The sequence below is a fragment of the Brachyhypopomus gauderio genome, chromosome 6 (assembly GCF_052324685.1).
Source record: "Brachyhypopomus gauderio isolate BG-103 chromosome 6, BGAUD_0.2, whole genome shotgun sequence".
NCBI lineage: Eukaryota > Metazoa > Chordata > Actinopteri > Gymnotiformes > Hypopomidae > Brachyhypopomus > Brachyhypopomus gauderio.
This window is the reverse complement of record NC_135216.1, coordinates 24975819-24988381: the sequence shown is the minus strand read 5'-3', so window position 1 is coordinate 24988381 and position 12563 is coordinate 24975819. Positions and strand designations below refer to the sequence as shown.

At 41.6% G+C, this 12563-nt stretch overlaps 3 protein-coding genes across 9 annotated transcripts in view; all 3 read right to left on the bottom strand.

The window, feature by feature from the left end:
- Positions 1-597: 597 nt before the first annotated feature.
- On the bottom strand, positions 598-3408 carry LOC143516285 (olfactory receptor class A-like protein 4). The gene is made up of 4 exons (XM_077007842.1): positions 2805-3408; positions 1637-1900; positions 1206-1460; positions 598-810 (listed from the first exon to the last, which is right to left on the bottom strand). The coding sequence occupies exons 1-4, from the start codon at positions 3066-3068 to the stop codon at positions 598-600; spliced, it is 996 nt and encodes a 331-aa protein (XP_076863957.1). The 5' UTR covers positions 3069-3408.
- Positions 3409-5073: 1665 nt separating this feature from the next.
- LOC143517428 (olfactory receptor class A-like protein 4) lies at positions 5074-10146 on the bottom strand. Of its 4 annotated transcripts, none has more exons than XM_077009928.1 (5): positions 9703-10146; positions 7471-7715; positions 6774-7037; positions 6191-6445; positions 5074-5768 (listed from the first exon to the last, which is right to left on the bottom strand). In XM_077009928.1, exons 1-5 carry the CDS (start codon positions 9752-9754, stop codon positions 5547-5549), a joined length of 1038 nt encoding a protein of 345 aa, XP_076866043.1. In that variant the 5' UTR covers positions 9755-10146; the 3' UTR covers positions 5074-5546. The 4 variants fall into 4 exon arrangements, with proteins under 4 accessions (XP_076866043.1, XP_076866045.1, XP_076866044.1 ...); XM_077009930.1 differs by lacking the exon at positions 9703-10146 and adding an exon at positions 7861-8473 and having other exon boundaries at positions 7471-7734; XM_077009929.1 differs by lacking the exon at positions 9703-10146 and having other exon boundaries at positions 7513-8475.
- Positions 10147-10204: 58 nt separating this feature from the next.
- The window catches only part of rapgef5a (Rap guanine nucleotide exchange factor (GEF) 5a), a 47642-nt gene continuing 45283 nt past the window's right edge, over positions 10205-12563 (bottom strand). For all 4 annotated transcript variants that reach the window (XM_077009922.1, XM_077009923.1, XM_077009925.1 and 1 more), the window contains 2 exons: positions 12450-12504; positions 10205-12251 (listed from right to left, as the gene is read on the bottom strand). In XM_077009922.1, the coding sequence (XP_076866037.1) occupies positions 12133-12251; positions 12450-12504 (174 nt within the window). In that variant the 3' untranslated portion in view covers positions 10205-12132. The remainder of the gene's footprint in view (positions 12252-12449; positions 12505-12563) is intronic.

Below are 12563 nucleotides of genomic sequence, written 5' to 3'. Positions count from 1 at the left end.
GGCACCTCAACATGAAAATATGGCCTGCAGTTGCCAAGTAAAATATTGTTGCTTTACCTGCAATTCCCTGCATTATCTCAAATGACAGCATTTTCATTGTGAAACATTCATTTCTGGGCTAAGTCGAGATTAGCCTGGTAATCAGGGGATTGTTACCTAGGTTACTGTCACTTATTACTCAGATACAAAACTGCATGGACTCATATTTGTAGTATGTCCTTGAAACATGATCGGTTGCGTCGTCTCACATGGTTTTCAAATTGTTAACATATCTCACATTTTATTCACAGTTTTTGGAGGCAGGACATTTGATGCAGATAGTGAGTCGAAGGGCAAAGCCTTTCCGTGTGGATCTGTAGATCATGGAAACGAACAGAAGAATAAAGACTGACTAAAACAGTTTCCATAAAGTATTGCAGTTTGACAGAACTGAGCAGATTATATGAAAAAAAAAGATTCAGATGTCATATCATTCTGTTATTGAGTCTGTTACTAAAAGACTTCCAAGTAGTAAGTCAGCTGAAATGTTTAAAATCATATGTGATGTCCAGAAAGCGAGGCAAGTGGAAGTAAACTCAGCAATCATGCGTCTCCTCCTCAGTGTGTGATGAGAGACTTTACAACAGTTCGTAGTCTCCGGTGTCCCACAGCCAGTATCATGGGGGAGAAGGCGTAGAAGAAACTGTTGGAAAAGCGTGCGATGACAAGCAGGTATGAGGATGACGTACCGCGGTTATAATTAAAGTAGTTCACTGACACCACGTTGGCCCCCCAGGAGGTGATGAACACAATGATCAAGGCCAGAATCACCTGAGGAGCAGAAAACAATTGCACATGGACATAATGACACGCGTAAAGACGCTGTACATATAATACACGTAAAGGTACATATAATACATATTTACAGCAATGAATGCAAACAGACATTGTCAACAAGCAACTTCTTTAACTGGTGTTTTTCCCTTGTACTTCAAGGACTGACTGAGTGGTTCAGATTCTATTTTCTCTCTCTTGTAACTCCATCAATTTTGTAATGGTTTGAGTGCAGTTACTGAATAATTCCCAGCTGCTACTGAGCAACGTGCTTTAAGATGAATAACTAAAGAAGAAGCCTGAAGCTGAAGAGTTTAATGGAGTTAAATGGAGTTTACTTTTCCATATAGACCAGGTGAACGTCTGCTAGTGGACAGTGAAAGGTCACTGACCTTTGCAGCTCGTCTCTCTGCAGGAACCCTCTGCATGGCAGGCGTGCTCTGACCCTTATGTGTGCGGTGATGTTTATTCCCGTGGGTGTAGAGTATGATCAGAGAGCCCAGGTTGGTGCCGCTCATCAGGACGATGGGGATGATCTCGTGGATCACCATGGAGGTGGTGGCAAAGACCAGGCCGCTAGAGACCGAGGGGAAGTCCCACAGGCAGCCCAGTAGCGGGCGGGTTGTAGTGCTCACCAACATTAAGGTCTGTAGGGGAGCAAAGAGAAGAAAACAATTGGTGATCACTGAGGAAGACATTTGTGATCAGCTTAAAATGATCATGAAATGAAGCGTCTTCACACCCCTTGGTCAGCGGTACCGCGGGCAGTGTGCACTTTTAACGATAGCAGCAGAACTACACTCGGTTTTGGTTTGGGCCTCACCTCAGTGGCGTTCTCCCCTCCATATGTAGAGAACATAAAGGCAGGCACTGAGTAGAGCAGGCTGATACTCCAGATGAACCCAAATCCCATGGCAACTGTTCTGGGGGGTCCACGGATCCTGTTCAGACCCATGATGAGAGGGGTGATCCGTCTTAGAGTGTGATAATGAAACGCACTGAGGAAGAACGTTGACCAAACGTTCACCGATCGCAGCCACATCCATATTCCCATTAAGAACTGACACCAGCTTTTACTGGACGTCACCTTGAGCAAGAGAAGAATAAGAGAAGGAGATTAGACAAATAAAGAATATGTTCTATTCTAGGTGAAAGTTAATTCCTGATAAGTATCACAGTCTATATGTCTTAGGCAAGCTGATTCTGTTCAAATATATTGAATATTTAAGGCATTATTCATTACATGGAAAATTCTTAAACCGGTGATTTAAATATATTTAAATATTCTGAGAATGTTTTTTACATTATAAATTATTTTTATTTAGAAAATGCCAATTAATGACATTATTTATAACAAAATAGCAGAGCTTTTAATTAAACATGCTTTCTCAAAATTTACTATATTATATTGCTATTACTGAAAGTGAATTTGTTCGAAACTGTAATCTGCTGTTAACAAATATGGTTAATATTCATGGTTATTATTATTATTATTATTATTATTATTATTATTATTATTATTATTATTGACAATAATTATTATAGGATTCACATTTCACAAACACAGTGTTGCTGCTGTATAAGTCAAAATAAATGCAATATAAGTTATGCATAGTAAAAAAATAATAATAATAAAAATTCTATCTGAAAAGCAGTACTGTACAATTATGCCTCGTCATATGCTATGATGCGTTGTTTAAAGTCTTGACCAGCTATATTTCCAACATGATTTTATTTCTCTCATATGTTAACACAATATCTTTACTGTTAAATAAGACATTTGTTAATGGTTATAAACAAACCCTTAACAAAACAAACAACTACAAACCTTAATTACAATAGGATTCCCACACTACGTGTGTGAACCCTAATAATGATTAATTCGATTGTAAAATGTTACCGGTTTCAGTAATGTCTAGCCGCCCTTCACTGGACAGGTAGATCAGTGCAGTGCGGACCAGCCACCCTTGTCGTCCCCCACGTGTCCGTACCTTGAGCCCCAGGTCCGAGATGATCAGTAGTGTGTTCCTCATCACAGACACCATCAGGCTGGAGAAAGCCATGTTGACCAGGATCATGTCAGAGTTGCGAGCCCCTCTGGTCTCTCGGAACATGTTGGCCCCTACCACACAGACCACTGTGACATTCCCCAGAATCCCCAGGAACACCAGAATCATGTAGGTTGCCAATTGCAGAGCTGACAGCTGACCGGACAGGACCTTTTTCGCCGAACTAACTGTTATATTGACCTCCATCACAGATTAAAACTCTGGCAATTAGCGAGTGGGTCTGGTGAGCTGGTAAAGCTGATAAAGCTATCGTAGGCCTTAACTGCTGATGCTAATCCATTCTCATTGACACCCGCATCTGATCTCCCCTCTTCAGGGAAAACGTCTCCAATCCTAGGCAGAGTTTCGTCTTATCTCCATGGTTTCTAGATTAACGCAGGCCACTCGACCCACCCTGTTCGGGATCAGTTCCCCAGGGCGATCACACCAGTTCAATTAGGGTTTCGTATATGAATGAGATTCCACCAGAAATAGTGACGCCTTTTGGTCTAGGAGCTGAGCACGCATCCTAGCGAGGAGCAGGGGATTAATTAACTCAGGCTAATTGAAACACACCTCGTTAGCAGGCTAATGAATCAACAACAGATATCGTTAGTAAGGGAGTAAGGTGGTGTTTTTCTGACAGCTTCTTGAGACTACGCCATATCTGTCAACCTGATGTCACCGCTGACAGGATCTTCGTAGTTTTTATATTCCAGAAGAGCATGATGTACCCAAGAAAAAAGAAACGCTTAATTATGTCAGATTTATCAGATGTGATAATTACCTACAAACTTGCATTCCTATGTCCTGCTTCATTATCATCACCGTTCACCCGTGCAGCAATTATCTGCGCAGGACTGAATTAATTGAAAACAGATTATCCTGGAAATAACCATGGCTCTCACATCTTGATAGCGGCTTTGGAAACCAAGATGAATTCACCTCTGGTGAACTTCACACGTTCCTCTTATTCATGGTGACCAGTGAGGCATATACCGCCCGGTGAGACAGCTGTATGTAGAGGTAGTGGGAGGATTTGGTTCGTTTTAGAAATACTTGAATTGAAAATTGCAAAATGAAATCCAAGCGGCACAAGAGAAAAGTTACACTGAAAGAAATGTATGGCTCTTTGTGGAAATGCCTGCTTTTGGGGTTCAAAAATATTGTGTATTTTGTCAACAGAACACATTTATACAGGACTGAACAATACAACAAAATTGTAAACATAAAATATTTTTAAATATTGTCATTTATAAATACAATGCTAATATATTTTAATAATTTATTTTAATGTAATTATTTTACTAATAGTAATTTTTAAATAACATTTTAATAAAAATGTATTTTAGCGGAGACAGTTGAAATTATAATTGTGCTTGTGTGATGCGCAAGTATTGCATCTGTCTCAATAAAGCAGTTATGTGAATAGTCCAGGAAACATATTCATTGTCATATGGAAATTCAAATTCTATAAATACAGACACAATTGTCCATGCTTTGATATTTTCTTACATGTTCTCAATAGGCGTTTGCAGTGAGGACCCTAATCTAATACACCAGCCAATCATTGCTCTCTGGAGAATCAGCTCGTCATGTTTAAATCATGTAGGGGGTTTGATCCACAAGAGCAGGTTTGAGCTCACGTGTCTAAGCCAGTGGTTCATCACCGGGGCTCACTGACACCTGCTGACTACATGTTCAAGTGACTCCATACAGACCTTTATTCTAACGACTGTCACAGAAGAATACTGCACAACTAAGATGCCCGCGCAGCACCAAGTAAGTGTTCAAAACTCCTTTTCTCTTCAAAAAAACTTCACCAGTGTATAAAGTCCATAGTCTGATAATCTGTTTGTGATGTGCAAGATCCACTATATATATATATATATATATATATATATATATATATATATATATATATATATATATATATATATATATTACATCTTGTATTACAATTGTTTGTGACTGGGTTGGGGGGGGGGTCAGGTTATACTCAGCACAAGTACATGCATAACTAAGAAAACAAACTCCCATTACTCTTAAAATAATAATAATAATAATAATCATTATTATTATTATTATTATTATTATTATGGCAATACATTAAACAAGAAAAATATGACACCAGTGTTTGTGAGATTTTTTTTATTCTAAAAAACTATGTTAAAGTTTTTCATGATAGATCAATATTATAACATAACTGATTAATGCAATGTATAACTGGTAGTTGTCTTTTAAATATGCAAAAAAATTGACAAAATTTACATTTTTGACAGAATTGTATACATATCTTGTCCTTGAGTAACTATCAAACAGTCCTAGTCAAGCTAGTGTGATGTTTACGAATAGCATTATATACTCGTTAAAATATAAGAAGACTGGAAATGGGCATAAAACATGTATCAGAACTACTATATTTCAGAATCACCCTATTTCAGAACCACCCTATTGCCGAATCATAATATTTCAGAATGACCATATTTCAGCCTCTCCAACATGTACATGAACCAGAAGATCCAGAAACAGTAGACTGATGAAGTTCTGTGCCATGAGTCTACATTTCAGATGTACTTCATTAAAATGTGAAAAGAGGTTAACACTTAGATCTTCAATATGGACTAAAAACAAGGCTTATCTACTCAAGGACATAGTGTTTATGGCGTAGGACACTAGTGGACATTAACTCTGTCTACATGTGAGGACAGACTTGATGAGAGTTCTCAGTCTCCGATGCCCCACAGCCAGGATAACGGGGGACAGAGCAATGAAGGCACTGTTGGAGAAGCGTGCGATGACCAGCAGGTACGCGGATGACGGGCCACGGTTATAGTTAAAGTAGTTTACAGAGATGACACTCGCACCCCAGGAGGTGATGAACAAAACGATGAGGGCGAGAATCACCTGTGGAAGGAAACGCAACGACGATGGAGTCACATTTAAATTAGGGGCAAGAGAACCTCTGCTGAGCAGACAGCAGTTTCCAAAAAAGATATATTTGTGTTCTCATTACATCTTAGGGGAACCTAAGTTCTTATTTGTAACCTAAGTTCTTATTTGTATCAATTTCCAATTAAATCAGAAACGGCAATATTATTTTATTGTATTATTAATATCACAATTTTATTGTATTGTCTTGTGTTGAAATTTTTAATTCAGAGAAAATTGTTAAGCAGAACTTTCATGAAATACATAAGTTCCTGAGCAGAGTAACTTAATTAGAGGGCCTAATTCCCAGTGCTTCTAGTATTTAACTCTAAACATCAGTCTTCCAGGACACTAGTTTAGGTCACATGACCTCGAGAACTATCACTTAATGTCCTGACCTTTGCAGCTCGTCTCTCTGCAGGAACCCTCTGCATGGCAGGCGTGCTCTGACCCTTATGTGTGCGGTGATGTTTATTCCCGTGGGTGTAGAGTATGATCAGAGAGCCCAGGTTGGTGCCGCTCATCAAGACGATGGGGATGATCTCGTGGATCACCATGGAGGTGGTGGCAAAGACCAGGCCGCTAGAGACCGAGGGGAAGTCCCACAGGCAGCCCAGTAGCGGGCGGGTTGTGCTGCTCACCAACATTAAGGTCTGTAGGGGAGCAAAGATAATATGATTAGTAAGTAGTCATCAAGACATTTGCTTTATGGAGCTTAGCATTATTACACTGCTCAGTGTTATTACAGCTAATATTATGATCATTACTGTTGGAAGTGCTGGTCTGAAGGTCATTTTATGGTTGTACTGCTGTCTCAATGCAAACTTGTAAGAGTGAGTCCAAAGGAAAGTGAGTTCAGTATCATATTTTTGAGAAAAACTGAGTGTGGCGTGTTATGAATTTGTGGCCAGAAGTGCAGGGTAAACATGAGCTTCTTCAAGGGTGTTGGATCAATGACACGCCCGCTCTTCTCACGCTCACCTCTGTGGAGTTCTTGTCTCCTTTGGTGGAGTACACGAACGCCGGGAGCGAATAGATGAGATTGAAGGTCCAGATTACCCCAAAGCCCATCAGCAGAGACCTGGGGACCCCCTGGGGCCCATTTAGAGCGGCGGTGGGCGGGGCCACACGCCTCAGCGTCTGAAAATGGAACATGCTGACGTAGAACGTGGACCAAACGTTGGCACAACGCAGCCACACCCATATCCCCATTAGGAGCTGACACAAGGTCTTGGAAGGAACCATCTTCAAGAGAAGAAGACGAGAGATGAAGAAAATTAAATTGAGTACGTTAGTGTGAGGGCACAAAAAAAATAACACACTGATGCACTCTTGCATCTCCACACGTTGCACTAACACCATGTATTTTTTGCTTGGTAAAACTCTCTATTGCAAACATCAAACAAGGTGTAGAGAATTCCTAGCAAGTGAATTGATCATTTATTCATCGTTTATCCCAAGCATTAATTTAAACATTCTGCCCACCGGTTTGTCATTCAATTGCAAAGAAACAGAAATGGAGGAGACATGTCCAAGCAAGATAAAGCTCTTAGATCCTGTAAGATGTTCCTCTATGCTCCTCAGTGACATGCATTGTACAGCTCTTCTCCCCACTAGACACATTAACAGCGCTCATGCACTCTCCCAACACCCACGCCCCCATCTTCTTCGCTCGTACCTCCAACCCGAGATCCGTCAGCATCAGCAACAGGTTCCTCACCATTGACACCATGAGGTTGGAGAAGGCCATGTTGACCAGGATAATGTCAGAGATGCGACGTCCCTTCTGCGAACGCAGAACGCTTTCGCCCACCACGCCGATCACACCCGCATTTCCCAGAATGCCCACCAGCACCAGGGTGACGTAACAGATGAGGGAGATCGATGCGAGCAGGCTCCAAGGGCCCTTGATCACCAGTTGCGCTGTCACATTGACATCCATCTTTAGTGATCGAGATCCGTCAGTCAGCAAGAAGCAGTTTAGCATTCCTGAAGTTAGCCTGTCGGCTCTTAGCCTCTTGTAAGTGTGTGTCAGTATAGACACGTAGATTAGATCCCACCTACTTACTCAAATTTGATGATTTTCTGTCCCACCATCCGAATCGTGTGATTCACACACAACATGCACAAACACAGCTCGAGAAGTGTAATCCACACAGAGCACGCACAAACACAGCCTGAGTCGTGTAATCCACACACAGAACGCACAAACACAGCTCGAGTTGTGTGATTCACACACAACATGCACAAACACAGCTCGAGAAGTGTAATCCAAACAGAGCACGCACAAACACAGCCTGAGTCGTGTAATCCACACACAGAATGCACAAACACAGCTCGAGAAGTGTAATCCACACAGAGCACGTACAAACACAGCCTGAGTCGTGTAATCTACACACAGAACGCACAAACACAGCTCGAGTTGTGTGATTCACACACAGCACGCACAAACACAGCTCGAGAAGTGTAATCTACACAGAACACGGACAAACACAGCTCGAGTCGTGTAATCCACACAGAACACGTACAAACACAGCTCGAGTCGTATAATCCACACACAGCACGCACAAACACAGCCTGAGTCGTGCGCGGCACAGCGCCTCATCCTGTGGGCGACAGTGCAGGATTCCACCAGAGGTCATCCTGTTTTCAACTCGGAGAGCTGAGCAGGCATTTACAGAGAAACTGGGAATTAATTAACTGTGTGCTATCTGAAACGAAGCTCGTTAGCAGAATAATTAATTAACGACCTTGGCTGCTGCTGTCGTTAGAGCGAGCGGAGGAAGGAGAGTGTCTTCATGCCTGTAAGATGTTTCAGGCTTGCGAGAATGCAGGTCGCACAGGTAGAGATTAACCTGTTGTTTTTCCATTTGTATCTTCACATAGTTTATAAAAACCCTTTGCCTTTATAATAACCCAGAGGCTTTTAACCACCCTGATTCAACACATGAGCCGATTTATCAAGCCCTTCATAAGTGGGTTATAGTGAGTGCTGCACCTCCAGTGCTTCTGTTTGTCTTAATAATTTGACAACTGTGCACAACCTGCCTCACGGTCTTTTCAGTAACCGTGTAAAAAGCACAGACAACAAGGAGCTGCGCATTTCTTTGGTCTCATGACAACCTCAAGCTATCTATGGACAAAACTTATTACACCTAAAGTCTGAGGTATAATGTTTCAATTCATGCATCAAATTCATGACTTATCAAAAGCAAAACCCTACATATACTGCACTATGAGGACTCTGACCTAGAACCAGAGAGACTGGTGAATGAACACATTTGCTTAATGTTTCAATCAGTTTGCACAGCAGTGATAAAAACCCTTAAAATATCAAATGAATGATAACAAATGTGCTGACCCAAATCAAAGAAAATGTATTTGGGTCAGATACAGATATGTGCAGAGGAATCGACTTTAAAAATTAATATGACTTTTTCCTTAATATGAGATTAATATTAATATTAATATGAGATTTTCCTTAATTAAACTTGCTCATGTTTCTGTCTGTCTAATACAAGTGGCCCTCCATCAACTCCGGTAGCCAATCTATAAGTTTGCCTAAAATGTCTTACTTAGAAGATAACTTCATAAAATACTCTGCCAGTGAAGTATGTGGTGATCTAAGTACATTGTACATCTAAGATGTACTTGTTTGGAGAACCCAAGGTCTGAGTGCGGACATGACCAAAGATGGCCAAAAGGGGTCGCTATCACCTCAGACATACCTAATCACACAGGTGGCTAAGTGTAGAGACCGTTACTTAAAGGACCAATGACTAGGTTCGAAATAGCCTACTACATAATGTATACTGTATACTGGACACTGTATATACTATATACTGATATATACTGGTCCCTGTAGTAGTATGTAGTATTGTATTCAGTATGCGACAAACACAAAACGTACTCTGAAGCCACCAACAATTGAAGGTTCTGCCACTGTTGCATGATGGCAGCATCGCAAAGAGAACTTGGGTTGTGTACGAATATTTGGCCAGAGTACTAGTATGTCATCAAGATATTGTTTCGTTCCTGAATACATTTATTTTGATCAAATGCAGCATACTGATTCGGGGTCTAAACTGTAGCATGTAGTAGGCTATTTCAAACGCATCCGATGAATCAGTGATTTTTCTTCACATAATTAAACAGCCATTATACTGACATCTAGTGGCCTGGATGTGTCCGAGATTGTAAATGTATTTCAGACATGGCTGCCACCGTATGGGGGACTCGCCCCGTGGAGCAGAAACTGGTTCATTCGTGGACTACACAGCTGCCTCATTCTTCATCATGCGAGCTGCACTTTTAACTCACATGAGATGAAGAACACATTGCTCCTTTAACTTTGATACGAGTTTTAAAAGTACAAATAAAGTACAAATAAAGTACAGACTCACACAATAGACTGAATAATATTACATTAAATGTTTAATTCACTTATTTGCTGTAAAAATGCATATTATAGAAAAGTTGTGTGGTTTCTATAGCAACAATGGAAAAACTACACAGAAGGTAAACATATTGCTTTGCATTTCTTGTTTTGAGACATAAATAATAGAGAGCATATATATTTATATTTACAGATTACAACGAACTGGTTCAGTCTTATTGGTGCGTATCTTCGCCACATGCAAGCCAGCTGAACATGTTGTGAAAAAGAGCAGAATTTAACAGCAACAAAATGCAACAGGCCACCCGTCTAGAACTCCTGTCATAACATCACAAGACAAGTCACGATTTTGCCACGACCTTTTTCTGACTAGGCCACTGCAAAAATATTAGGGTTTAGCATATCAAAAGACTGCACTTGGCATTATAGCACTCGACTTGAATGGACAGTTTCACCTCCACATTTGGACATGGTCCAAATTACATTCTGCCCTGTGACCTCCTTCATGTAAAACATAAATAGTAATAAATAAAAATAAAACTGCTTCAGTCTTCCAATGTCATAAAATCTCTAATAACAAAAATTCCAGTCTTCTAATGTCAGTTAGAAATGTACAAAATTTAGTCACTGATGTTGGCAAAGAGAAGAAAAATTTAGCTTCACAAAATACTGCAACATGACCACGACTCTGCGTCCGTGTCTAAACAAAAAGGTGGCGGGGGTTTCGACTTTGGCCAGCCGCGTTCACAGAATAACGTTTGTGAATATCAAAGGAACCAGGAGGGTTTTTTTTAGGAATTTGTGAAGGTCTGCGCATGTCTCAGCAGACGGGTGTCCACTAGCTGCAGCTCAGGCTGGAGAAAGTTCACTCACACACGGTTACTGCACGCGACACTCCCTCAGTCGCCCCATGATCGCGTTTGGCACGGAAACGTGATGCTCGTGAACTGCATACAAACCCACAGGCGTTCTTACACGTTACTGTATAAACAAAGCCGAACGTGCGAATGCTACGCGCATGCACGCGACGCCTTTCCTGCCCCGTTCGAGCGCGAGCTGCACCGACGTCGGTGAGGTTAAACGCGCGCGCGTTATTCCTCCGTCGTAAGAATAAAACTCAAGAAACGAACACTGCACTCCAGTCACGACGGCGTCTGGCGTCCGAAGCATTGCACAGACGAGGAAAAAAACAGAACCATGTATAAAATAATACTGCTATGTTGAGGAGGAAACGGGCAGAACCCCGTCCTCCAACTGGAGCGAATTACGGCCTTCCCTTTACAGGTGTTCACGACACGACGACCAACGATATTTATATCCTAATTACATAAGTCTGCGTGACGCGTGTGCCCGCTCGTGTCCTCCCACACGACACATTCGCCGTGGCCCGTTCTGGGTGGCCACCTCCGCTGCTGATGCCCGAACCTGCTATAAACTTTATATACACATAATTAACAGCAGGTTACGCTCCAGAGTGGAACTACGGGATGACAGGAGTGGGGGATAATACTGATAAAACGACAACAAAACGATACTGGGAACCTTCACGTGGTTCTTGTGTTCTGTGTGCAGGCTTAGGAAGGTGGTCACCCACTGTTTACAAGTAAATGTAGATTAAATATTGACAGTAGGTAATAAAAACAATTATAAACATCATAGGAACACAACCAGACAGGTCAGTAGAGTGAGGTGGACTCAGTCCGGTGTTTTGGCTGTGAAGGGAGTTCTAACCCTCCCCTTGGAGATTTGAAAAAAAAAAAAAAAGGATCTGATGTAAACAGTGTTCGTTCAGTCAGTGCTGGATTATGTGATTCTCCTAAGAGAAACTGGCTGTTCTCTCTGTGGTTGTAAAGAATGCTGCAGCACAAAATAACTGCATGACTGAGCTGATTCTCTAGTGACGCTGCTGCTGCATTGCTAGTGAATGTCCAGCAGGGGGCACTGTTACGCCCTGGGCTCCAGTCTGTGGGACAGCTCAAACAGAGTCTGCTGATTGTCTATAATGTGAAGGTAGTGCACGCTGGCTCTCACGTCTGGGCTGTCACTTTGGGCGACGTCATTTCCTGGGAAAATGAAAAAACACACATGAATCACATTTGACAGACACCGAATTTTTCCAGACGGACACAATACAAAATGATCAGAGTCTGCAAGACACTATCGTGACGTGTTTTTGCTAGAAATTCATTAAAATTCAGGATTAATCCTTCTCATAAAGCAAAAGATTGATCAGTGAGACAGTTAGAAAGTGAGCAACACACCTGTCTGGTCTGTCTGACAGTGACGAATGAGGCGGACAGTGTCTGCGATCATATGCTGTGGAGAAGAGAGAGGACAACGAGACAAATATTGAGCCCGGATGACACCACCCCGTG

Coding starts and splice junctions, on each gene's coding strand:
- LOC143516285 (XM_077007842.1), bottom strand. CDS start 3,068: ATGGAGGTCAATATAACAGTTAGTTCGGCGAAAAAGGTCCTGTCCGGT. Junction 1,901..2,804: donor TCTCGGACCTGGGGCTCAAG/GTACGGACACGT, acceptor CTCTTGCTCAAG/GTGACGTCCAGTAAAAGCTG. Junction 811..1,205: donor CAGAGAGACGAGCTGCAAAG/GTCAGTGACCTT, acceptor TCTGCTCCTCAG/GTGATTCTGGCCTTGATCAT.
- LOC143517428 (XM_077009926.1), bottom strand. CDS start 7,779: ATGCTAAACTGCTTCTTGCTGACTGACGGATCTCGATCACTAAAGATG. Junction 7,038..7,470: donor TGACGGATCTCGGGTTGGAG/GTACGAGCGAAG, acceptor CTTCTCTTGAAG/ATGGTTCCTTCCAAGACCTT. Junction 5,769..6,190: donor CAGAGAGACGAGCTGCAAAG/GTCAGGACATTA, acceptor TTCCTTCCACAG/GTGATTCTCGCCCTCATCGT.